Source organism: Piliocolobus tephrosceles, chromosome 1, assembly GCF_002776525.5.
Source record: "Piliocolobus tephrosceles isolate RC106 chromosome 1, ASM277652v3, whole genome shotgun sequence".
NCBI lineage: Eukaryota > Metazoa > Chordata > Mammalia > Primates > Cercopithecidae > Piliocolobus > Piliocolobus tephrosceles.
Window position 1 is genome coordinate 96,392,232 of NC_045434.1, and position 26,204 is coordinate 96,418,435.

The 26,204-nt window shown below is 38.9% G+C and overlaps 1 protein-coding gene across 7 annotated transcripts in view; it reads left to right on the top strand.

Moving 5' to 3' along the window:
- Positions 1-1,686: 1,686 nt before the first annotated feature.
- Positions 1,687-26,204, top strand: part of LOC111543843 (pyrin and HIN domain-containing protein 1) — a 41,823-nt gene continuing 17,305 nt past the window's right edge. For 2 of the 7 annotated variants that reach the window (XM_023214168.2, XM_026457030.1), the window contains exons 1-8: positions 1,687-1,932; positions 2,634-2,772; positions 7,121-7,405; positions 8,643-8,788; positions 9,333-9,500; positions 12,232-12,654; positions 14,056-14,244; positions 15,143-15,310. In XM_023214168.2, the coding sequence (XP_023069936.2) occupies positions 7,141-7,405; positions 8,643-8,788; positions 9,333-9,500; positions 12,232-12,654; positions 14,056-14,244; positions 15,143-15,310 (1,359 nt within the window). In that variant the 5' untranslated portion in view covers positions 1,687-1,932; positions 2,634-2,772; positions 7,121-7,140. Of the gene's footprint in view, positions 1,933-2,534; positions 2,773-7,120; positions 7,406-8,642; positions 8,789-9,332; positions 9,501-12,231; positions 12,655-14,055; positions 14,245-15,142; positions 15,311-26,204 lie in introns of all 7 variants that reach the window. The other 5 variants (XM_023214169.2, XM_023214170.2, XM_023214171.2 and 2 more) reach the window with 5 other exon arrangements.

Consider the following 26,204-nt stretch of genomic DNA (forward strand, 5'->3'; position numbering starts at 1 on the left):
GCACGATAAACCTTAAGGATCCGGCCACTGCACTCCAATCCGGGCGACAGAGCGAGACTCCGCCTCAAAAAAAAAAAAAAAAAAAAAAAAAAAAAAAAAAAGAATATGTAAGAAGCCAGCTTTAGGCTAACCTTGATTTAACATTGCTCTTCTACTTACTTTTGCTTTTCTCTTTAGAGGCTTTCTGCTGTCTCCTAGACTGATGACTGGGGACAGACTGACAAACATTTTCTGTAATAAGCCATGCAGCAAAATCTTTACACTCTGCAGCCGGATGTACTCTGTTGCTAGTCAACTCTTCATTGCACCATGAAGTAGATACTGACAATGCATAAGTGAATAATCACAGCTGTGTTTCAATAAAATTTTACTTACAAAAGTGGATGGTGTGTTAGTATTGTCCTATAGGCAGTAATTTACTAACATCTTGGTTAGAATATTAATCTGGTGGGAACTTTTCCTGAGGACTTTGAATGAGCATGGGAATTAGTACTTCAGATGATAAAGTCATGAAGGTTCATCCAGACTTTTTCCCCCTTATCAGTATCTCTTGTATGTTCTATTAATGAGCTTTCTGTGTGATGGCACAAATTGCAAATTATTGCCCACTGCTTCAGAATCAGTACAAATGCACATTTTTAAAGCATTTCTTTGCTTCATCTATTACAATTTTATCTGCACAGTATGGATTACAGAGCAATGTTCTGAATTATCTTCATTGGTGACAGTAATTTGTGTGTTGTATGCTGGAGTCCTAACCAAAGGCATTACTCTGCATGAAATTATTACCAAAAAGGGGAGAGAAAAATGTCCTGAAACACGATAATTTATACCAAGTTTCCTCTACTCTCTGACCTTTGAATTGGGGTGCCTGACCTTCCTAATATCCCTCTCTACCTATTTTCTTAAGACCAACTCAGTGTCTCCACATTAACAGCATGTAAACCTATAAAACCATGAACACTCAAAGGTATTTTTATGGCCACCCTTCCAGATCCTCCTTGCTTTTTCTTAACTTACTTTTGCTTTGATAAAGTTATCATATGTTTCCAAATCCAGACTTCAACTATCCTCTCCGTGACCCCAGGTTGTACTAAGATGATCAGCTTTCTTCTGCTCCAAGATGGCCTCAGATCATTTGTATTATTTGTGAAGGAAACCAAAAACACTTCTCAAAATACTTAGGACTGTTAAGTTAAACACACAGAAAATGCAGGGGAATATGCTGCCTCAGGCACTATTTGCCTGATGGCAGGACATAAATCCTTATTTACTGGAGAAAGCACTTGCTTTTCAGCCCAGAGAAGGCACCACCAGAAACCTGAGGAATCTGGGAACATCCCAAATTTTCCCACCTTTTAAATGACTGGGACTGCTTTCTCCTTTGCTTTTCACTGTATAGGATTTATGGCTCTTTATTGAAACACTGTTGAAACAAGGTTTCTAAGCCACAGCCTGGAGAGATAAATACTTTTGAACTGAGGCCTATCCCTTATGAGATAGGTAGAGCACACATTAATAAACTGCTTGTTTTTCTCGTTAATTTGGCGTTTTCAGGAGAGTGTCAGCTAAGAACCTAAAAAGGGAAATTTTAAAAATATATATGTTTTCTCCCCTACAGCTATATTTGGTCTCCCCTACAGCTATATTTGGGGCCCCACCTTCCACTCACAGCCACATCCTGCTTGCAGATCTGCTGCTGGGTTCACACAACATCGTCTGCCAGTTGGTGTCATCTATTTGACATCTTGGGGCTACAGTACTCTGAAGGACATCCACTGCCCTTAACAGAAAAAATACTGCTGAGAAAATGATTTAACAGGACTCTCACCCTACCGAAGTTCAGTGCATTTTCCAGGATTTTCAAGGCTTCGATGCTGTCATGTTGCGAGCCCACTATCCACTTGTGTTCCCATGAATAATGAAGAAAATGTGAGTAGTCATGAATCTAATCATTGAGGTTGACTAACCTAGTCATAGTCAAGAGGACAGCTAGTGTTAAAGTCCTTCATATATATTTGAGAAAGGATTTATATATTTGTAATAACTTTCTGATATGGAAAGCCCTAGGTTTGTCAACTGCTAATAACTGGGTGAATGCTTCAGGTAGTATTTAAACCAATTGCCATTTCATAGCAGACATTCTCCCATGCAGGAGATGCAGTAAAGTACTGGTAGCAATAGATGCTCCTACCAAGATCTCCTCCTGCAACTGCCACTCTGTGCATAGGAAAGGAGGGAGAAGAAGCCACCTTGCTTCCTCTTATATTTGACAATCATTTGTTGGAATAGAGGTCTCTAATGATCCACATGTAAATCTTCTGGCTAAGAAAGTTCTAGGGTTGGAACTCCATTCAGATATCAACATTTGTAAGAAAAAAAAAAATTTAAATATAACTTTGATATAAATTTTACTTTGATAAGATACCTGAAGGGAAGAAACTGTTCATTTTCTCTAACAAGATGGAAAGTGAAAAACACTGGTGGGAGGTGGGAGGAGTCTGCACATTGTTTCACAGCTCCTCTCTCCCTAGGGCAAAGCAGAGTGTGAGGAAGCCAGTACTAGTCAAGTGAAGTGACTCTAAGGACGGCCATTTTCCCTTATTGTCTTTGAAAATACTTCATTTTCTTAGCATTTCAGGAGATTATAACATCCTGTATTTCAGTTTCTGAGAGCTTTACTGATTGATTTCCCTACTCAAAACAATCCTCATATCCTACATTTCTGAAGATCTCAATATCTGGACTATTGTTGAAGAAATTCCCAGTAAGGTGAGTACTGTGGGTATTTTTGTAGAAAAGATCTAGATGTTTCCTTGAAATCCACAAAATCACAAGGGAAAAATTAATATTGGTTCTTCAGAGCAGTGGGGTGAAGGGAGTAGAGCTGGTATCAACTATATTCAGAAAAGTGAAAACTGCAGTTACTACTTCCAATTCTTTACTTACTTCAGAGATAGTAGATATCCTTTATTCTACAACTGGGGCACGAATGAAGGAATATGCATTGTGACCATTGCAGATTTTAAAACAAATTCTCTGAATATATATTCTCTGAGGTTAGAAAGCTTGGTGGCCACAGGGGTCTAGGCAAAAGACAAGATAATGATTTCATTCTTTTTTATGGTTGCATAGTATTCCATGCTGTATATGCACAACATGGATATAGCTGGAGAACATTATCTTAAGTGAACTAACACAGGAATACCAAATACTGCATGTTCTCACTTATAAGTGGAAGCTAAACATTGAATCCCTATGGACACAAGATGGGAACATTAGACACTGGGGACTACTTGAGAGGGAAAGGTGGGAGCAGTATGTGTGTTAGAAGGCTATCTATCTGGTACTATGCTCACTACCTTGGTGATGGGATCATTGTACAACAAGCCTCAGCGACACACAGTTTACTCATTTAACAAGCCTGCACATGTACTCCCTGAACCTAAAATGAAAGTAGAAGATAAAATAAGACAAGATAATGTTGTGCACAAAGTATCAGGAAATAATATTAAGTAAAAAAGACATCTAGATGTAGAGCTGTGTTTTATGGTATTATCTCAATTTTACAAAACATGTTCTCACACACAAACGTATGTGAGAACGTTTTGTAAGTAATATTATTCTACAAATGAAAACACAGTAGAAAATTTATCCATTTTGCAAACACAATTATTCAAATAATTTGTGTCAATATTTTCATAAGTATGTTTAACTTTTACATAAGCATCATTCTACACCAGGTGTAAAAGGCAGTTTTTCAGTCATTTTAACATTACTTCCTGCCTTCCTGAAAGTTAATGATTTTTTATTTTTCTAGTGGCAATGTACAGGAGAGAGGCAGGGAAGTCAATTTGAAATAAATTTATATTGCAAAGTTTAGAATTTTTAGAAGTCTTTCTGTATAGCCTGGTGCAATATTTCAGTGTACTTGACTAGAATATGAGATTTTAAATGTTGATTTCAGAATTTATATGTGTTAGATAAATACTGCTATCAATTATGTTGCTCAAATTTGTAAAAATGTTATTTTTTTACTTTGTTCATTTAGTATTGGAAGATATAAAACTCCTATTATAAGACGGAATTTTCTTGTACTTCTCTCAAATTCATATATATAATTTATAGTTATGCTTATATGCATATAAATAATGTATATTATGTGTGGTATGTGATCATGCATACATGTTTCTAAACATAAACATACACATACAAATATATATATTTGTGGCAGTGTGTGTACATATGTGTATATATGAAGATAAATGTATAACAATATATTATCATGAAAGACTATACAATAATAAAAAATAATATACATTTATTATTATTAGATAAATCTATAATTTAAATTATTGTATCTTCCCAGGAATTCACCCTTTTACCATGTGGTATCGATAATACTGTTTGTCTTAAGATCTTTTTTAAAATGATTCTGACATAGATAAGCTGGCTTTCTTCTAGTTTCTCCTTGCATGATAATTTAAATTTCTTTTTCACTTTTCAGTGATCTTTCACCGACAACATACATATAGAAATTTTAAATCAAATTTGATAAAAGTTGTCATTTAATTAGTTAAGCTCTTTCTGTATAGGCTAATAATTAACATATTTTGGCCTGTTTCTGCTCTCTTCACTTCAATTTATAACTCTTCTATATTCTCCTACTTGTCTTTTTTTTAAACTTACATTTCCATCTCACCCTCTAAGACAATTACATTAGTAAACTGTCACATTCTTTTTCTTCCCTCCCTCCACCATGTTGGTATACTTTCTGTTTCTCTTTTCTTTGATCAGGGCTTTCTTTTTAAGACATAGGCATACATAATCAAGTTGGTTTTTCATTCTTACTCGTCTTTTGGCCTGCAGCTTTTTAAAAATTTTTTTTAAATTTTCTGTTGAAAAGTACTTCCAAAAATGTTTCTGTGTGCATTTTTGTCTGGAAAAACTAGTAAGGCCTTGAGGTTCAGAGAATAGTTTTTGAGGATCTTTTGTTTAAATATCATTTTGTTTAGATTGAAATTCTAGTTTTAAAAATTATTTTTTCCTTCAAGACAAGATGAGAGCATTTCTTTTGTACCTGGGAGGCTGGATATGTTTTGAAAATCAGAACTTGGAGGTTTAAAAGATTACTTAATGCACATTTTTCTAGAAACCCCAATGTTATCAGTGTCATTACTGCAAAAACAAAAGCACTAATATTTCAACATCAAAATATATGAATATTTGTGTTTAAGTGGAATAAATAAAAATCATACATAGCCTCCTGTAATCTCACATCTGGTTTCATTTTGCAAGTTAATTGTGTTGTCATACTCACAAAACAAATCAAAACTTCCCATTTCTAAACTTTTTGTTTAGCAATTTATATGGGATTTTGGACCAGCATTATATAGAAATGATTCCATTCTCCTGTTTCAAGTAGATTTGTTTTTGAGAATCAGTTTCAATCTAATTTTTGGATCTTTGCAGGTGATCTATTCTTCATTCTCAGAGGCATATGGAGTATTTATTTGTTTTTTATATGCTTCAGTTTGACTATATGTCTTTGTATAGATTTTTTCCTTCATTCTATGCTTTTCAATCTGAGGACACTTATATTCTCTCAAGAAGAAAGCAATTAACAGCCCCAGGAATTTAAATATCTAAATTACATAAGAGGTACACAAATACATGCTTTCTATAATTAAAATATTTGTTTTAGTATTTATTTTTATTGAGATGGAGTTTTGCTTTTGTCACTCAGGCTGGAGTGCAGTGGCGTGATCTCTGCTCACTGCAGACTCCACCGCCCAGGTTCAGGTGATTCTGTTGCCTCAGCCTCCCAAGTGGCTTGGATTACAGGCACCCACCACCATGCCTGGCTAACTTTTGTACTTTTAGTAGAGACAGGGATTCACCATCATGGCCAGGCTGGTCTTGAACTCTTGACCTCAGGTGAACTGCCTCCCTCGGCCTCGCAAAGTGCTGTGATAATTTAAAAAGGAAATAGGAATCCATAGCATGCTTTGTGTGTCATCATGTGCTAAAGTGCACTGGCACTAAAGAGGTCCAGAGGAGTAACACTGTGTCCTTAAGGGGACTCTGAAAATTTCTAGAAGACAAACTCTCAGTTGAGTCTTAAAGGTTGTAGGAGAGGTAGTTAGAGAGAGGAATGTGGGAATGGCTTTCCAGGCAATGAGAAGAGAATTAGCAAAGTCATGAAGCATGAAAATGTTTTATACTTCTGAATCGTAAGATATAAGGAACACACAAGTGCCAGAGGTTTAAAAAAAAAAAAAAAAAAAAGAATGCAGATTATTCAAACTTTTCTGAAACCAATACAAGAAGCAAGGAATGTATTGAAAAGAAAATGAGCAAATATTGAAACATTTCAGTGGGATAAAAATGTGTTTTATAGAGATAAATGTGGATCTGTTAAAGGAAAATGAATTAGACAAATCGAGCCTAAAAGAAAAATCAAGCAACTATCAAAATATTCCAGCCAATAAATCCTGTGTTCGGCAATAGAGAAAATGTAGATGTCCAGGAAAGTGATAGTTTTATGGGCACAGAGGACAAATACGGCAGGGTCCAACACCAAGGAAGAGAATACTAATGATAGCTGACAAGAGAAGAGTTAAGGAGAATATGGTCAGTGCCCCAGCATGAAACTGTAGTGCTGTGGCAGAAAGTTATTCATATAAGGTGGGAGGCTGCAGCCCATTTACACCTAGGCCACTCCAGTCATAGTGGTGGGTGTGGGAAGATTTAAGAAACAACAGGCAGGTTTTGGGGGATAGGCCCCAGTCCCAATAAAGGATGGGAAGAGGAACCAACGACTTTGACACTGCACAGCCCATACTCTAAACACTGAGACAACTGCTTGTTCACAGACCTCCTTCTAACACCTGGACCCAATTCAACTATCCTCATTCAATGGGAAGAATTACTTGGACATTCCTAAAGAAACAGTTCTTCACTCAATTTCTACAGTAACACATTTGGTCATTAAGTCCTTCTTTATCACACATATTCATGAACAACTCTTTCTTATGGGCCACTCATTCACAGAGGCATACATCTTCTTTTAAATTGTCTGTATACGTGTGTAACACTGTCTATCATTTTTCTCTCATAGGCTCACTTATATCTTTAGAGATGGCAAATAACTACAAGAAAATTGTTCTACTAAAAGGATTGGAGGTCATCAATGATTATCATTTTAGAATTGTTAAGTCCTTACTGAGCAACGATTTAAAACTTAATCCAAAAATGAAAGAAGAGTATGACAAAATTCAGATTGCTGACTTGATGGAAGAAAAGTTCCCAGGTGATGCTGGTTTGGGCAAACTAATAGAATTCTTCACAGAAATACCAGCACTGGGAGACCTTGCTGAAACTCTTAAAAGAGAAAAGTTAAAAGGTAATTGGGAAGAGGGAACACCCACCCGCTGCAACCATCCCCACCCTTCCCAACCTTGATTAGAATGCCACCTTGGTCATAGCTGATACATCCTTTTCCCAATTTGTGACTCACTGGCCATGACATTGTTGGCACTTCAGATGCCAACAAGTTGACAACTTATGGCATTCCATTACTAATGTGGATTGACGTATATTGGAGTTGAGGTGCAGTAAAAGAACAAAAAGGAGAGGGAGTTGAAGACAGACTGAGAGTTCTAGTACATTTGAAAGATTACATAATGACAAAATAAAATTATAAAAAATTGTTGTTTATATCTGAGATATGTACATTTAGCCAATTAATGTGTCCATTCTATTGAGAACATTCAACACATCATCATTCTTTATAATACAAAAGATAACATAGTATTTAAATGCAAGCATTGCTCCTGGTAGTATGAAGACCTCCCCTCTTGTCATATCATTGAGTTAAAATAATTAAAACAAAGTCGGCCGGGCGTGGTAGCTCACGCCTGTAACCCCAGCACTTTGGGAGGCCAAGGTAGTCGGATCACGAGGTCAGGAGATCGAGACCATCCTGGCTAACATGGTGAAACCCCATCTCTACTAAAAAATACAAAAAATATTAGCCAGGCATGGTGGTGGGCACCTGTAGTCCCAGCTACACGGGAGGCTGAGGCAGGAGAACGACGTGAACCTGTGAGGCAGAGCTTGCAGTGAGCCGAGATCGCACCACTGCACGCCAGCCTGGGTGACAGAGTGAGACTCCATCTCAAAAAAATAAATAAATAAGAAATTAAAAAGTCAAAAGTCACAATATCTCACCTCACAAACCTATATAACATCTCCTTTCACTGGTTTCTGTAAGTTGAATAGATTATCTGGAGAATGTGACTAAGCAGTCAGCATCATGAGAACCTTACATTTTAAAAGGAAATGATAGAAGAATAAGATTGGGAACATGTTTGACTGAGGCACAGGGAGTCAGAGGACAGGAAGGATGTCCTCACTGCACAGAGGAGGGGTGATGAAAGCACTGAAGAGTATGAGTCAGTGTTTGTGCCTTTGTTTCTCCTGCTGGCCTCCTGGAAGCCAGACTAGGCTAATGCAACAGAGGTAGACTAAAACACACCTGAACTCTCAAGCAGGCACTAAGAGCAAATAGTATTGAAACTGCTTCAGCTGTCCCCGATCATCTGCTCTGGATTTATACATCTTCCTTTTTTCTGCATTAGTTGTGAATAAAATGGAATCCATTCCAGTCAAAGGAACAACCCCATCTAAAACGAGGAAACAGAAAGAAGTAGATCCTGCTACACCTGCATCCACCACAAGCAACACACTCACAGCTAAAGGAGCAGAGGAGACTCTTGGACTTCAGGTAAGCTTCAGGAAGAGGAGCAGGCTTCAAGTCTCACAGTGGAAGCTCTGCTATGGCTCTTCCACTCAATCTCTCCAGCAGACAGTTATTTCTTCCTATGGTTCCCATCAAGTTTCAGATTTATCAAATTACATAATAATTGGTCATCTTCTTTCTGCAAGGCAACAAGTTAAATGCTTTAGTAAACATAATGTAAATATGTATAAAATAAGTATATTTTCATCCCCAAGAGAGAAGGATTTAACTTGAGAGTCAGATAAAAAAATGTTTCCTGTGTTTACAAAAGCCTAGTTTTTTAACTGCAAGTCAGCATATCCCAAAATACAAGTAATTAAGGAGTGATGTGTGTTACTTTCTCCGCTCCCCTTTTAAAAATGAAACCATCTATGCCCTGTTCTTTCAATTGGCCTGGGGATGTACAGCCCCCATGTAAGTTTCCAAGAAAAATAATTTATATATAATAAACATCCTGCCTTGTAATGAAAATGTGTTCTGCTTCATTTGACACTGAAAATAATTAACAAGAAAAATAAACTACTTGTAGAAAAGAAGAAAACCATCTGAAGAAGAGACTGGAACCAAGAGGAGTAAGATGTCCAAAGAGCAGACTCAGCCTTCCTGCTCTGCAGAAGCCAGCATGTCCACAGCCATGGGCTGTTCCCCACCTCCCCAGACCTCATCATCAGCTCCACCCAACACTTCCTCAACTAAGGTACACTCTTCCTGGTCCCCTTCTGATTCATTTTCTTCAACCCAAAATGTAGGAATCTGATTTCATCCTCTACTGAAAAATGACATCAATAATCAGCCAGTAAATCAAATGTATAGATTGAGAATTCACTGCATTTTAATCTTTTGCTTCCAAAGGGATACTTGATGAACTTGATATTATCTCTGACTGCAGAAAGTTTTCTGTCCTGTGTTGTCTGGAGAAGAGAGAGAGAGCTGTGGAATCTGGAACTTTCAGCAGTGGACTCACTGTCTACTGCCGCCATCTGTTTCACGCCCGTTCCCTTTGCTCACTAATTTGTTCAAGTTTCTTTGACATACACCATGCTCCTTTTTCCTTTAGGATTTTCGCACACCATATTTCTTTCACCTTAAAACTCTTACTGGCCAACCTTATCCACCCTCTGGATCCCAATACTGAGACCTTATCCTCAGGGAATCCTCACTTAGACTCCTGTAACTTAGGTTAAATCTTCATGGTGTTCTGTTTCCTAGGAATTTCTTTCTATTCTACTGTTTATGACAACTCAAGTTAAGAAGTGTTTATCTTTCCCACCTACTCAACGTAGCTCCAAGATTAGGGTTAGTTTGTAATTCTGTGGACCACTGTAAACCAGGGCCTACTTCAGTGTCTGCCTCATGGGAAACTTCCAATAAATGCCTTTACTCGATGAAAAAATGAAAAACCAGTGGCTCACACCTGTATTCCCAGGACTTTGGGAGGCCGAAGCAGGTGGATTTCCTGAGGTCAGGAGTGCGAGACCAGTCTGGCCAACATGGTGAAACAACGTCTCTACTAAAAATAGAAAATATTAGCCGGGTGCGGTGGCACGCGCCTGTAATCCCAACTACTTGAGAGGCTGAGGCATGGGAATTGCTTGAACCAGGGAGGTGGAGGTTGCAGTGAGCCGAGATCGCACTACTGCACTCCAGCCTGGGTGACAGAGTGAGACTCCGTCTCAAAATAAAAAAGTAAAAAAAAAAAAAGAACCATATTCTAAGATATGAACCACTGCAGCTAAGCAAATGACAAATAAAGGTCATCTGACTCAGTCAAATATACCTATTGTGAGGCCAAAAGTTGTAAAAACAAAGAGAAGTGATGGAATAGGGAAGAGAGCTCAGGAGTTTGGGAAAATGTAGGCAGACAGAAGATGATACACCAAGACTTACAAATGAAAGAAAGTAAACTACAAGTAATAATTGCATGATTCTGATAATCCTTATAATGTTGTACTCATCTCAAATTTGGACAGGTCAGCCTTACTGTATGCATGTATCGGCAATAGTCTAAAAACTAATTGAAACTCTAATGAGCTTTATTATAAGAAAGAATGTTCTGTATTTCTGATACACAATAGAGGAGATCAACTATGATAGGCAACAAGTGATGAAACCACAAGACCAACCTTAATTGGAACATGCTCTATTCCCTTTTTTCTTACATTAGATTTTGTATTAATATAAGACTATTTCAGAAAAAAAAGGAATGAATGCAGACAAACCGGATCAAACTTAATTAAATTTACATGAAATTCCAGCATCCATAATTTGCCACATTTCTCTATATACCCTCTCATATTTACTCCTATGTATACACATATTTTTTCTGAAAATACCGTAATATAATGTAATGTCCTATTATGTCTCTCTGAGCAGTTATTATGATCCCCTTCATGCAGGTCCTGTATTCACGTGGCTCCTTGTGAGGTTGCATATTGGTTACTATTAATATTCTCATGGATGAGTCTACAGTTACTGATCAACTTGCATTGGGAAAGGACTTTTCTGTGTTAGGCTGAATGGGTCGCATGGATGAAAATTCAGATCAAATAAAGTCCAGTCACTCACAGATGATCACTGTATATGGTATTTCAGATCAGAACACTCAGGAGCTGCTGGTTTGCGAATGAGGCCTACCTATTCCTCCAGTGCTTTTTCTTGAAATTGAACAACTTTTCCTTCATTAATGTGTTCTGCTGCAATTTAAGGAAACCTGGATGTTATAGAGAAAGGATATTAAAGACAATCCACTCTGATCCTTGGTTTTCTGCCAGCATGCTACCTCCTAGAGCCCTGACATTGAGAAAGGCTGCAATGGTGGAAATGACACTCTGTAGAGTGTCTGTAGCCTGAACCTACTGAGATGAGGGCATTCTGAGGGGTTTAGCCCACAGTTATTCTCACCTGCTTTAACAGTATTTATCTTAGGCAGGAAAAGTATGAGTTGTATGCTAAAAATTGCCCTGTCTACATTGGTAATAACTAAATACTATTGATGTATGTGGTTTGTGGTAGATACCCTTTACCATTTCAGTGCTATTCAATTGTATTTTGTCTATTTTTATGCTCCGGCATTTTAAGCTAGTAAGAGTAAAACTACAATTCATTATTTTATCCTAAGTTTATTTTATCCTAAGTTACTTCATGATAATCAGCTCAGCATCCACTTGTCTTATGTTGCTATTATATCTTACATTTTAAGGATTATTCTGTTTAGAGAAGAGTCTTCCTTTACCATGTGGTCTCCTATATTACTGCATCTGGCTATGAGACTACTTCAGGATATCCTCTCCTTCCCTGTATCCTGGCCCTAGCTCTACACATCTATAACCATTTTGGGGCCCAATGTTGTGACTTGAGGTCATTGAAGAGCAATTCTGTATTCCTCACTCAAAAATTTCTTTTTTGTGTTCCTTTTTTATCATGCACAGAGCCTGAAACCATTGGCCAACCGTCAGGCAACTCCCAGTAAAAATATTTTCCCAAAAGACCCAATGATCGTGATGGTACTAAGTGCAACAAAGATATTTAAATATGAATTCTCAGAAAATGAGCAAAGAAGAATGTTTCATGCTACAGTGGCTACGCAGACACAGTTCTTTCATGTGAAGGTTTTAAACATCAACTTGAAGGGGAAATTCATTAAAAAGAGAATCATCATTATATCACATTATTCTAAACATAATAGTCTCCTAGAGGTGAATGAAGCCTCTTCTGTATCTGAAGCTGGTCCTGACCAAATGTTTGAGGTTCCAAAGGACATCATCATAAGAGCAAAGAAAACTCCGAAGATCAATATTCTTCGCCAACAAACTTCGGGATATATTGTATATGGATTATATATGCTACATACGGTAAGGCATCAAAGCTGTTTTGTTGTATTTTCTACAATAACACGTGAAGTTAAAACCCCTGATGTGCTAAATGGAAGTTTGCATATTTACTTAACATTAGAACTCAGGACTCTCTCAAAACTACTGACAAGTAAATAAAGTCTTCTTCAAGGTTAAGACCAGGATTAGAGAACTATTAATGTTCTCATTCCCATGTTTTTCTTTCCAAAATATCATCCTGAAGTTCTTTAGTAAAACATTCACTGAGAAACCTTGAGACTTCATCAGCTATGACTACCTATTATGAGTCATAATGATCAAGGATAGTGAGGGATCTAGATCCATACAAACATAATACTAAACTTATTTCTTTGATTATAATCTCAATTGTAGCAAAAATCACATTATTTTCATTTAGAATAAAGTATTGTCCTTTGAGGCTTGAGTTCCAGTTTTGACAATCAGGGCAAGAAATGAATTGACTGATTATACTTGGAAATCAACTGCAGAAAACAGGTAGGACAATGTTCTGACCAAATGAAGCCTATTCATCAAAAAGTATTGAACAACTGAGAAATATAAATTTGGATGATACTTGGAAAGTCAAGTAATCTGTACTCGTATATTAGATATGTCACAAAAAAAGAGCAGAATAATTTTTCTGATATGTTACTGTCAAAATTTATGAAACTAGTTAGCATGAGACATTCCAACTCAGAAAACCGTCTATACCTGGCTATTGATTCCAGTAATTTCTTAGATGATCAACAGCTCTCAATCTGTTATATTTATTTTCTAGAATGATCTCTTATTTTAGCAGCATTGCTTTCTGTACACACTCTTAAAGAAATTATCCTTAGACATACACATCCAGAATGATGAGTAATAGCCTTGATGAGCAAGAAATTGGAATGTTTGAACTTAAGGACCTGATTTCAGGATGGGAGATGTTGAAAGAGATTCAGTAAATGGAGAAAGTCAAAAAAGTAATTAGATAGTTACTAAAAGCTTGTTTTTTATTATAGATTCCTCATAACATAGCAAATAATTAGTTTTAACAGATGCCCATTCTTTTTGCATAGGGGCAGAGGCCAAATAAGCCTACCAAGGACTTCAGGTTCCTTTGTATCAAGGTGCTTTGGGAAGCATAGCTGTCTTGGAGGTGAAAGAAGTTGAAATTGGGAAGATAACTCATTGCTCTAGAACTGTAATAGAAATACTTAGAATGTTAAGGACTTAAACAAAAAGGATATTGAGGGAGAGTTCTGTGAGATGGTCTAGACTAAGGCATATATATGGTATATTGATACAGTACTAGGAGTTGCTGTCTTGCATCTTGTTTTTAATCTGTCACAAGAGACTTTCCCTTATGTACAGTAGTTACTATGTTCTCACAGACATGATATTAATTTTTTGTTGCAGAAAACTGTAAATAGGAAGACAACAATCTATGAAATTCAGGATAAAACAGGAAGTATGACTGTAGTAGGAAAAGGAGAATGCCACGATATCCCCTGTGAAAAAGGAGATAAGCTTCAACTCTTCTGCTTTCGACTGAGAAAGAGGGAAAATATGTCAAAACTGATGTCAGAAATGCATAGTTTCATCCAGGTGAGAAATAAACAAATATTAGTTTTCCAAAGATGAAAATCATTTGCTTTAAGTTTTAGGAAACCATACTTCTGTTGCTTTACACTTAAAATTCTGCAAGTTCATGAGAAACCAAATGATGCCCTTGCACTTACACTTAGAGAAAATTATTAAAATATATTAAGAGAATGACATTAATTATCTTCTTCAAAAAGACATGAAACTTGTGCTAACTACTAAAATATTTGAAAAAATTTGGAGGACACAGGCCTAATTGAAGTTAGTTATCAAAACCAAGTTCTTTGCAGTAAGATAGGCTTGGTATATATTTTGCTCATTTAGGTGCATGATATTAGAGAAATAGCTTACATGTTCCTCATAAGATTGCTTGAAAATTAAATTAGATCATGGATATACATTTTGTATCCCATTGCCTTCCTTGTACATTATGACAAACCAGTATGCACTAGATATTACTGCTCTTAACAAGGTAAAGAAAGACATTGGAAAGACTTCAGGCAGATAAAATGTTGCATACAAATATTAAAAGTGAGAAACAGCATAGTGAGTTCTGTACAACTTTGGCATATGTGGAAAGGTAAGAAAAACTCATGCAGGACAGGTAACAAGTAGTCCTTTTCTCATCTGTCTTATGCCATAAAGACAAAAATGGAGTTCATTTAAAAAAATAAGCAAATAAAGATGTTATTTTACTAAGAATGTTAGATCATTTTACATTTTAGCAAAAAAAAATATATTGGCAGTTGCCTGGAGGAATACATTAGATAGAGGCAATTTTTAAAGGTAATGACATCTATTAGAATTTAATAAAGGATGATAGTCTCACATATTTAAAGATGTTGTACTTTCCCTAATATTAAAATACATTAAACAAAAAAAAAAAAATGAATACTTTCAGATACACAAAAATACAAGCCAGAGAAGCCATGACTCCAGGGGTATGGCACTACCCCAGGAACGGAGTCAGCATCCAAAACCTTCAGACGCTGGCACAACCCTACCTGAAAACCGTCCCAAGACTCCTCAGATGCCGCCAACAACCCCATCCAGCAGTTCCTTCACCAAGGTACAATTTCCTGGGTCCCATGCCTCATATCTCCCAAACATAAATTACAGGGACCATTAGACTGTTAAAAGAGTTTCTCTTCCACAATCTCTTGATAAAATTAAATCACCCATGTGTTTACTGAATGCATAGAGTGAGATACTACCACATCACAGTCTTTGCTATCTAAAATATACTTGTGCAATGATTGCTGACCTCAAGAGGGCTAATATCTTGTGTTGCTCCACCTATTGAGAGGGGGAGGGGTAATGGCCAGACAAACAGAGATGAAGACAAAGAGTGCGTTATGACCCACATTCCAATTTCTTTCACAACTTTCCCCTTTACTTATTGGTACTATTTCTGAATTTATTTTCAGCATTCCAAGTTGAAATAAATATTCCAAGTATATATTTAGAAACATGCTATGTCATTGTTGGGAATCCATTTCTCCCATCTCATCACTGGCAAGAATTTCCTTAAATTTCAGATGCCAGCTTAAATATTTTCCTCTGGCAAGTCCTCAATGATACAAGATAGCAGAACTGATGAGTCCTCCTACCCTTTACTTTTACAGGGCCTCCTGTCAATAAGAGTAAATTACTAATTTCACAGAAGTGAAGAGAAAGGCTTATTATATAAGACGTTTTCCACACTTCTTGATCTGGGGTTTCCCTTAATAGGGTCAGTGTAGCACATGTTATATTTGTAGAACAGAAAAAAACTACAAGTTCCAGCATAGAACATGTAACAACAATGACAATAATTATATTTCTATGATTTGAGCACTTAATTAGGTGTTGGGTCTTAAATGTTGTTCCTGATGTACATTATCTCATTCCTTCTTCATAACCATCAAGAGGATGCTACTTTCTGTCCCAAAGCGCATAAAAGAAAATAGACATATGCAGACATAAAAAAAAAAATCTTCAAGTTCTCAAAGACAGTGTTAGAGTCAGGATTCATATCCAGACCTACTGAAATGTAAAACTTGAGCAATTTATGATTATATGTGGCTTTAAAGTTGAGATATACTAATGTCAGCAACTTATTTTAAAAATTTCAGAATTGACAGTGTCATGTAATGAGTTTGTTTGCATAGCCCAGGCTCTGCAGGGCTTCTCAAAAATAAGGTACCCAGAATGAACAAAGTCATACAGAAGCCACTCTCCAGAATTAGAGTCCTCTCATTCTTCTCTATAACAGAGTGCTTTTTACATAGTAGATAACTGAATTCTAGAAGTGGTAGAACAATGGAAATTAATGTATTATTAATGAATGGTAAAAATCAGTGAAAATAGAGAAAATTATATGATTGAGGAGACCTATGTCCTTGCTTCTGGAAAAAAAATGTTTAAAAAATTACTTCAAATGCTCAAGTACATTGTTAAGTATTTCTAAATATGATTGACAGCTCTGAGGATTCTGGTTAACTGATGCAGACTACAAAACAGCAGAATTCTGCATCTGGAATTGTGGATTTGAAAGAATCCATCTAGCACAGTGATTAGATAGATAGATAGAAACATAGAGCTGGATTTCCTACAATCTAAAGAACAGACAACAGGTGCCCATTTGTGTATTTCCTTGACTAGGAAGATTTAGTTAATAAACACCCATCGGACATTTTCAGAGCTAAGTTTGTAATTCTGGTTTCTGTATATGCAGAAGAGGAGATTTAGGGAAATTACACTTATACAGATATTTCAGAGAACATTCACAAAGAGAGAGTCCTGTTAAAATGGATAAAATATTTACCGTGTTGTGGCTCATATTGAAAATTATTAACCAGAAAAAAATAATCTATTTTCCTCCCAACAACTAAGGACACAACCACTCAAACTCCTGACCTCAATCTCCTAATTCAGCCCCAGAGCAGAGTCTGCAGTGAACTGCAGTGAAGAACTCATTTCCATATGGGTTCCAGCATCAGGTTTCTCAGTTACTCCCAAAAACCACATAATGCAGTTTCTTACACAAAATACTATCTTGCATTTCCCATTCCTGTGCTTCACAACATCATAATTACTAGGGTGATTGGATCAGGACAGGCACTCATTGATCCAGACTGAATACAATCTCTTTAATAAAATTTATCATTATTAGTGAAGTATATTCTTTGAGACCCTATTAGATTTTGTCTTTTGGTGTTTACAAAATACATGTTCATGAAATCATTCCTGACTCAAAAGAATTACTGTCTTTTGTTGGTCCAGGTGTAAGGAGAGATTGTGGGGATGTAGCCAGATAAAGGAAGATGAATAACAAGAATGTGTTCATTATCTATATTCCAGTTACCTTTCATTCTTTCACTTTGTTTATGACCACCTCTCAGGTTTTATTTTAAACTATCCATGGTCTTTTCCAAATCAGAAGCTTTGACATAGATTGCTTCCTTTGCTGGGGTCATTTTCTCCAGTCTCTTCTCTAACCCACCTCTCCACAGGTGCCAGCTTAAATCCCTTCCTAGGACAAGTCCTCACTGGTACCTGTGGGGGTTTGTCCCACAGACCTTGACCCAACAACAGATGAATAATATACACTGACATAGATATTCTGCCTGTCAGTTTGGCTAACGGTCCATGCCCATCACAGACACCAAGGAAGGTACTGTAAAGAGTAGCAGCCACAGCCTCCACTCTGCAGGCATTTATTTAGCACAGATTTAATTGACAAAGTCTTTGAGTCAATACACCTGTAGGTAATTAGTCTGATCGCCGACCCCCAAGTAGAGAGCAATTATGCACCCACGATTGAACAAAGGTTGGTCTTAAGATTACATGAGTAAACAAGCTATTTACATAAACTACCTTCCTTTGAAACCACTTTAAGCTATTTCCTCAAGGTAAGAATTAGACTGCTTTCAGCCATAGCCCTATCTTGAGACTTTTACAAAACCTTCCAGCCTTCCAAGAAGATTTGTGTCTATGTCCTATAACTTCATCTTAAAATTTTTCTGCCAGCCTGACTGAACTACCACATGTCCCCCTTTTCTGTTTTCTGCATCAGGGTCTCTGGACTGAAGCGTACAGATAGGTGCAGCAACAAGTCTGTTGGGCAGGGCGGTCATTCTCTTATTCTGGCTTTGCATCCTAGAATTAGCAAATAACATAAGACAACCATGAGTATAATTAGCAGCATTCTTTTCCAGTCAGAGTGACCCCCAGGAGCAGGGCTCTAACCAGGAGAGATGATCTTGCACACCCTTCCATATGGCCGTTTGTTGGGTGTGTAGATCTATAGTGTAAAAGGATTCTAAAATTTTAGTTTTAAGTTGCTTTATGTCTGCTGTTAAATTGTCATGAAAGGTTTCCCAGAGGTGTTGTTTCACCTCATCCCAACCATGTATTGATTGATTCCGTGGTAGAGAAATGATACAGATACGTTTATGCCCACAGTGGCAGTTTCATTGCTGTCGGAATGCCAGTACATCTTGTTGCTCCCCCACATATTCTAAGGCAGCCTTGAGGGCTCGCAGTAGTGCAAGAATCTTTTGATCTATACCTTGCTGTAAGAGAAGTTTATTAGACACATTTCTGGACATATTATCTACAAAAGCAGCTGTTTGTACTGATTCAGTAATAGACGCAACAGCCACACTAGCGGTTGCCAGGATGACTATGGCTGAGACCATAAAGGCTATAAGTGTGCCTATGAATCTTTTTTTTTTTTTTTTTTTTTGAGGCGGAGTCTGGCTCTGTCACCCAGGCTGGAGTGCAGTGGCCGGATCTCAGCTCACTGCAAGCTCTGCCTCCTGGGTTTACACCATTCTCCTGCCTCAGCCTCCCGAGTAGCCTATGAATCTTCTGAGTCTGACCTGGGACAGGGGATATTCTTAGGTGGCAAGGACAGAAGAATCTTGCCAGTCGCGTGTCAAATTGACTGGTAGGAATGCCTCAGATTGTCTCCTTAATATCTGAACACCAGCAATATTTAAATTAGATATATTGTAATTAGTGATACATGAGGCAAACCAAGCCTGTCCCTGCACTCGGATCACAAATGCGGAGTTTTGGGGTATAATGGAAATATCAGTTCCCATAAGGAAAACATATGGATGGGGAGTGCAAATTAGGCACTGATCAGTGTGATTACGAGTGAAGGCTATAGTATAATTGTTACTGGGAATTATGATATGTCCCATGCCAGGTGTCAAAGGAGGTGCTAAGATGTCCCAGGTACCATAAAGTGTCATGGGGTGGCAAGGACTTTACTTGGGGTCTGGGATAACCCATCTTCCCATCAGCTCAAATCATAGGGGAACAGGATGAGGTTACAAAATGGTGATTGATGCCATGATGGATGAGGACATCAGTAAGACTGCCCTGCAAATAGCTGTGTGGGCTCCAGTCTAAGATGTTATAATAGCCTAGTTGGAGGCTATGGGTTTGTTCCCCATGACAGACCTCCCAGCTAAAGTGGAATTCATTACTTTCCCAGCTTTGTTCTTTAGCACAGGAAGGAATGTTTGGGAAAGCGGCATTAATTGCATTACCCAATTTGAGGCTACCTGCAGCTAAGACTGCTAAGGCATTTCTTTTGCCATGATGTAGCCACAATTGGGTTTGGGCAGGTACACATTAAGGGTTAGAACCTTTATAACTTACACACAGTGGAAGGATAGTGGAGTGATATGTAGTGTTATCTGGCACCTTAGTCCAATGTATGCCATTTTTGAGAGACCCCACTGGGTGTAAATCTAACCCTCCTAGCCAAGCAATCACATTATTAAAGGCTGGGAAGGGAGTGTCTGCCCAGGTGACAGGGCAAAAGAAAGGCAGATCTAAGATATGAGCCCAGTAGAGTTTAGCAGGTACAGGTTGCAGACAAAGTGAGAGCATAAAAAAGGAACCATACCCTATGTGAGTTGCAATGTACAACAGAAAGCATAGCAAGAAGCAAATTATCTGGAGTGAATGGTGTCTGTGTCTGGAGCAGGATTCGTTCAGCCTCCTGAGTTGTCCTCTTCAGCATCCCCCAGGTAACGTCTGGGGCTTATGTTGTCTGAGAAAGCCACATTGTCCAGGGCTGCGGGTCCTGTAGGGTTAGTTCCTTCATTTCTGGTACCAGGTTGGGTCCTAGCCACGCCATGGTGTGGTTTGATGTGTCATGTTGGAATCCAAGGAGGACCTGAGGGCGTGTGGACATAAGCATACCCTCTTCCCCATGTTAATAATTCACTTGGACCACACTATACATTACTGTTCACATCTTTCCATAAAACTAAAGGTTTTATGACTAGAGAAGTTTGAGCAAAGTGCTTTTCTATAGCTTGTGCCGATAGTGTGGCAAGGTATTTACCCATACTCCCCCTTTTTTGTTTCTTGAATATATTTTTAAGTGTGGAGTCGGCATGTTCTACTATGGTTTGTCCTTGGGGGTTATATGGGATGCCTGTGGAATGTTAGATATTCTACGTATGACAAAATTGTTGAAATTGTGAGCTGGCATAAACTGGACCATTATCGGTTTTAATTTTTGTGGGCCGTCCCGTAAATGCGAAAGTTAATGACATATCCGGTGGATTTTCCAGGAAGAACATGTGCACTAATTAGATGAGTGTTAGTATCAACAGATACATGTACATATTTTAGTTTTCCAAATTCAGGGATATGTGTAATGTCTGTTTGCCAGAACTGATTAGGTTCTAGTCCTCTAGGGTTAACACCTGTTGAAGGAGGGGCTGTGCCTGTGAGCTGGCAATCTGGGAATTGTAGGATAATTTGTTTAGCCAGTCTCTGGGTAAATTGAAATTGCTTAGATAAGTTTCTCCAATTTTGGTGGAAAAACTGATGCGATTAGGTGGCTTGGTCAAGCAGTGATGTCATAACCTGAAGGTCTGCTTGATCATGGCCATAAGCCAATGGCCTACGCAGTGAGTTGTGGGCTCGAATGTATGTAATAAAAATAGGATGTGTACGTTGATCTAGCAATTGCTGAAGTCAGAGAAAAAAAGCACATAGGGCGGGCTCCAGAGTGGACTTAATTAGGGCTGTCTGAAGGTTCTGCAATAAATAGAGTAAGCAGAATCGCTAACTATATTGACGGGCTGAGTGGAAAAAGTTTCCAAGGCCAATATCAGAGCCCCAGCCTCAGCTCTCTGAGTGCTAGTAAACCGAGATTGAGTGATTGAATTATGTGGTCTCCACCAGACCGGCGCTTTTCCATGTTTACGCAAACCATCAGTAAACAGTATTAAAGCGCTAGGTATGGGGGAGTGAACTACTTTTGTAGTAGTTCACAAATGTAGGTAAAACATTTACTAGACTTTTTGGCAATGACGAAAAATGGGTGAATCCCAAGGGCTGTTAGTAGAATATCATCCATAAAATGAATAACCTTGCAATCAGGAAATTTTTCTTTCTACTGGGGAGCAGTTTGCTTTTAATTGCTCCTTAATTAACTCATGGGCTTTTTGTAATTTCTCTCCCTTTAGAGGTTACTGTTTTACTTAAATTGGATTTAGAGAAAGTCACGTTAAGGGTAAGAGAGAGATAACAGTGGTCATTATTAAAAGAGGTTTTTTAAATTTTTAAATTTTACTTAAATCTGGGATGTCGCTTGTATACAAGGAGCACATGAAATTTTGCCGTGGTCCGCCTGTGGAGCTGGAGAACTAAGCATGCGGGCCCCAGGGTGGTGGCTGCCTTGCGCTTGCCTAGGCGCCGCTGTTGCCTGTGTGGCTTTTCTTTTCTGTTTTCTGTGCTGCTCCCTCCCGCTGCTGCACGGCGGCTGCTGCCTGCTGGGTGGACCTTTCCATCTGTGCCACCTGCCCCTCCCCAGCAGGCTACCTGCTGCGGCTGGGCCTGGCTTCCTGTAGCCGCAGCTCCCCAGGCTGAGTTCCTGGGAGCATTCACTGGCTCTGGATTTGTGAGCTTCCCCACTGCCGAGCCTTTCTTTCTACCTACTGCTTGCTTGGCGGCACAACTATGGCCTCTAATGCTTTTTAAAAATCTTTGTATAAGCGTTAAAAGAAATGGGTTTATGATTGCCTTGTTGATCTTGCATTACTCTGCAGGCGAAGGGCTCCCTTTTAATGCCGCTTGCTTAAGACAGGGTTCCACACCTGGAGCATATCCCGCCTTTTTTCCCATCTATTGGAGGAGGGGAGCTCAGGCAAAACCTCCGTTCCCGTTTGTTATTTTGGCCCGATGATACTGGGGCTGAGGGAAGAGGAAGTGGTAAGGCAGGTGACGGTTCCTCCTCCTTCCGCTTTTTAGGCTCTGGCTGTAACTAACCAGAGCAGCTCTAACTAAAGCCCATAGCGTTTGGGCTGTTACTGGGACCCATTGCCCTTGTGCATAATGTTGTTTAGGATTTCTCCCTACTTACTCCCAGAGCTCTACATCTAGCATGCCTTCTTTTAAAAACCATTGATTATGGGTTACAACCATTTGCATTAAGTCTCTTAATTGAGCCTGTGAAACAGGCTCCGCTAGCCTTAAGCAGCTGTTTCAATACTTTTATATACTGTTTCTGTTGAGCTGATAACTGTTGTCCCATGATGAAACCTAGCCTGAACAATGCCCACCTGCGCTGACCTTGGAAATCCCAAGTGGACACTAATGACTTACTGACTCACTGACCGTGTAGTTCTTTTTCACCTTCGTTTTTGGGAGGTCCGTTGCACTGCCTTTGCAGTGGTGCTCACATGGGGTACCAGCTGCAGGGGTCCATCCTGCAGACCCTGACCCAACGACAGATGGATAATGTACACTGAGACAGATATTCTGCCTGTCACCTCAGCTAAAGGTCCAGGCCCCTCACAGACACCAAGGAAGGTGCTGTAAAGAGTAGCAGCTGCGGCCTCGACTAGCTGGCCCTGTGGGCATTTATTTAGCACAGATTTAATTGACAAAGGCTTTTGAGTCAGCAAACCTGTGGGTAATTTGGTTGCCGAACCCCCACCCCAGTAGAGAGTGATTATGCACCCGCAGTTGATCAGAAGTTGACCTTAAGACCACATGAGTAAACAAGCTATTTAGATAAACTACTCTACCTTCCTTTGTACCCACTTTAAGCTATTTACTCAAGGTAAGAATTAGGCTGCTTTCAGCCATAACCCTATCTTGTGACTTTTACAAAACCTTCCAGCCTTCCAAGAAGATTTGTGTCTATGTCCTATAACTTCATCTTAAAATTTTTCCCGCCAGCCTGACTGAACTCACACAGATACTCACATTTCAGATTAGATGAGCTCCTCCCATTGTTGGTTCTCTCGTGTCCTTCATTTATGAGCTTTCCTAGCTCCCTTTACTTTTCATGATAGCCTTAGAACAACTAGAGTGAAGGAGTGATTTTCCCCCTTTCTATTACCATAAGCTCAGATGGTAGGTAGAGTTTACCCCAGAGGAACAAAATACAAGAGGGAAAAGGTCAGTTCATACTATGTGCATCAATTCTTATTCCAGATTACCTTTTCCTCTGACATGATGGGGTAGTTACCTGCACTCAGGGTTCAGAAGCCTGTATTTATGGTGAAAGGGCAGGGAACTTGGAGGAAAAGCAAAATAATTAAATCACTAGTTTTACAATTGTTTCTCACCCCAGCCCTAAGCTGCATTCTGACCCAGCAACAGATACCTCCACCACTTTGTACACACTCTGGAAGACAGGCTTCCTATATACAAGCTCTCTGTTTTGTTTTTGTTGTTATCATTGTAGTTCTTAGTTTTAACTCACTATATTGCCTCAGTAGTTTAGTCAAGTATTATTTGAGCTAGTAGCCTGTGTCTTTTTGCCAACTTGGCACAAGTGGCTATGAATGGAGCCCTTGCTCAATCATTGCAACCTCAAATCCATATTCTCTTGGCCACTTCAATGTCCACTTAAATGAACATCTCCAAACAACAATGCGTTTCTCACTTACATTGATTGAATGGGATTATGTAGGAATTTCTAAATCTTACCTGCCAAAATCTTAATCACAAACCTTGCTAAAGCTGTACAGATTATTCTGTTGTACATAAACATCTCTAGAGCACAGTAATCCCAGGAGAATATTATGCCTTTATGGCCTCAAATACCTAAACACATCATGCAGCCATTTATTCTTGGGTGTCCAACTACCACCTGTAAAAAAAGAGTATCCAACTACTTACTTATGACCCACTAGGTGAGCAGGAAAGGCTCGTTCCACTCATCGTGGGTTTGCCAGAAGATTTCGTCTGATATAGGTTGTATATGGATTGGGATTTAAAACAAGAAGCAGCCTATTCTTATCATTAATTTCTTATGTTATGTTAACCTAAAGCCAAAAACACAAATTGACATGAATCAGGACCAGGGATGGTAAAGAAAAGCATTACTCTGAGAACATTTTTTTAATAATTTAAAATACTAGTCAACCAGAGTATATATGTTCTCATCCAAATTCCACCATTGTGATGGACTGTTTTATTTGGCTATTTTGGAGAAGATATAACTCAAAATGTTTTTGTCAGTAAGTGGTAGAAATGAATAAAGAAGTTTCTTTAATAAAATACTTCCTATACCAGTTGGATCTAGGGTTTCCATGAGAAAGGTAAACAGGGAGTACAAGACACAAGTGATCAGAGTAGACATCCAAATCCCTGCAGAATGAGTATAATACCAAACATAAATGATATGCTACTTTCTGAGTATTTACAGGGTACTGATTTTAAAACCTGCATTCTATATGTATATTATCACATCCCTTTTTCATAACACAGTCATGAGAATGCTACTCTTAGCCTTATACATGAGAGAAAACTGAAACACACAGGATTTAAAAATATTCCCCAAGTTTAGAAAGATAGTGAGTGTGCTAAATGTAAATTATATGTACTTTATGTATCTTTTCTTATTTGTTCTTCGTTACACTGCCCTGATGATGTCATTATTAGTCACATTTCATATTTCTAAATACTGAGGAAATGAGAGGTTAAATCATTTAAGATACTGCTTTTGAGGGCCAAGATGACTAACTAGAAACAGCTAGTGTGCACCACTCTTGTAGAGAGAAGAAAGTAGCAAGTAAATGCTAGATCTTCGACTGGAACATCCAGGTGGGCCATTGAGAACCACTAAGAAAACAGCTTTACCCATAGAGAATAGAGAAGAGTAAGACGAGACAATTACTCACCTGGGAATGGCATGAAGCCAGAGGAGGCTTCTCCACTGCAGGGAGATGGTGAGTGAGTGAGAGTCTCTGTGGACCCATACCTCTGCCACCCTGGGCTCAGGAGATATTCCCATGAGACCACCCTACTGGAGCCTTCAGACTGAGGGGGGAGCTAAGTGGAGCCTGGGCAGAGCTGCCACTCAGGCATACACGGAACCCTTGGAGCCTTGGATCCAAGTATCCTGGAATTAGCAGATGCAGCTCTGGCAATAGGGGAGGTCAGGCTGCGCCACAGGCCTTCAGGAAAGGAGCTAAATCCAGGGAACTAAGCAACACTGGACTGCAAGTCTCGCCTCCACTGCACCTCACAGGACAAAGTCCACTAGCCTAGTACTCCAGGCACCCCCCTGCCTGGGCTCCTGGGCTGGTAGCAGATCTGCACTTCCTTGGCATGGAGCTCCCAGAGGGAGAGGCAGCCCACCACTTCTGCTGTTTCACAGCCATTACCACGGCTGCCTTCAGGCCCTGGAGAGTGTGTGGTGATAAGGGACTGGCCAGATCCCCAGCACAGCACAGATGCCTCATGAAAAAGTGGCCAGACTGCTTTATACGTGGATTCTGGATGCCAGTTCTCCTCACTGGGCAGGACCTCCTGACTTCAGACTCCAGCTACTCCCTGCCTGGGCTATGGTGACTATAGCATCTCTATACTTCCCTGGGATGGAACTCCTAGCGGGAAAGTTAGGCTGACATTTTTCCTGTCTTGCAGCCCTCACACCAATTGCCTTCAGGTTCTGAAGGAAGGGCAGTGATTGGTGATGGGTGGATCCC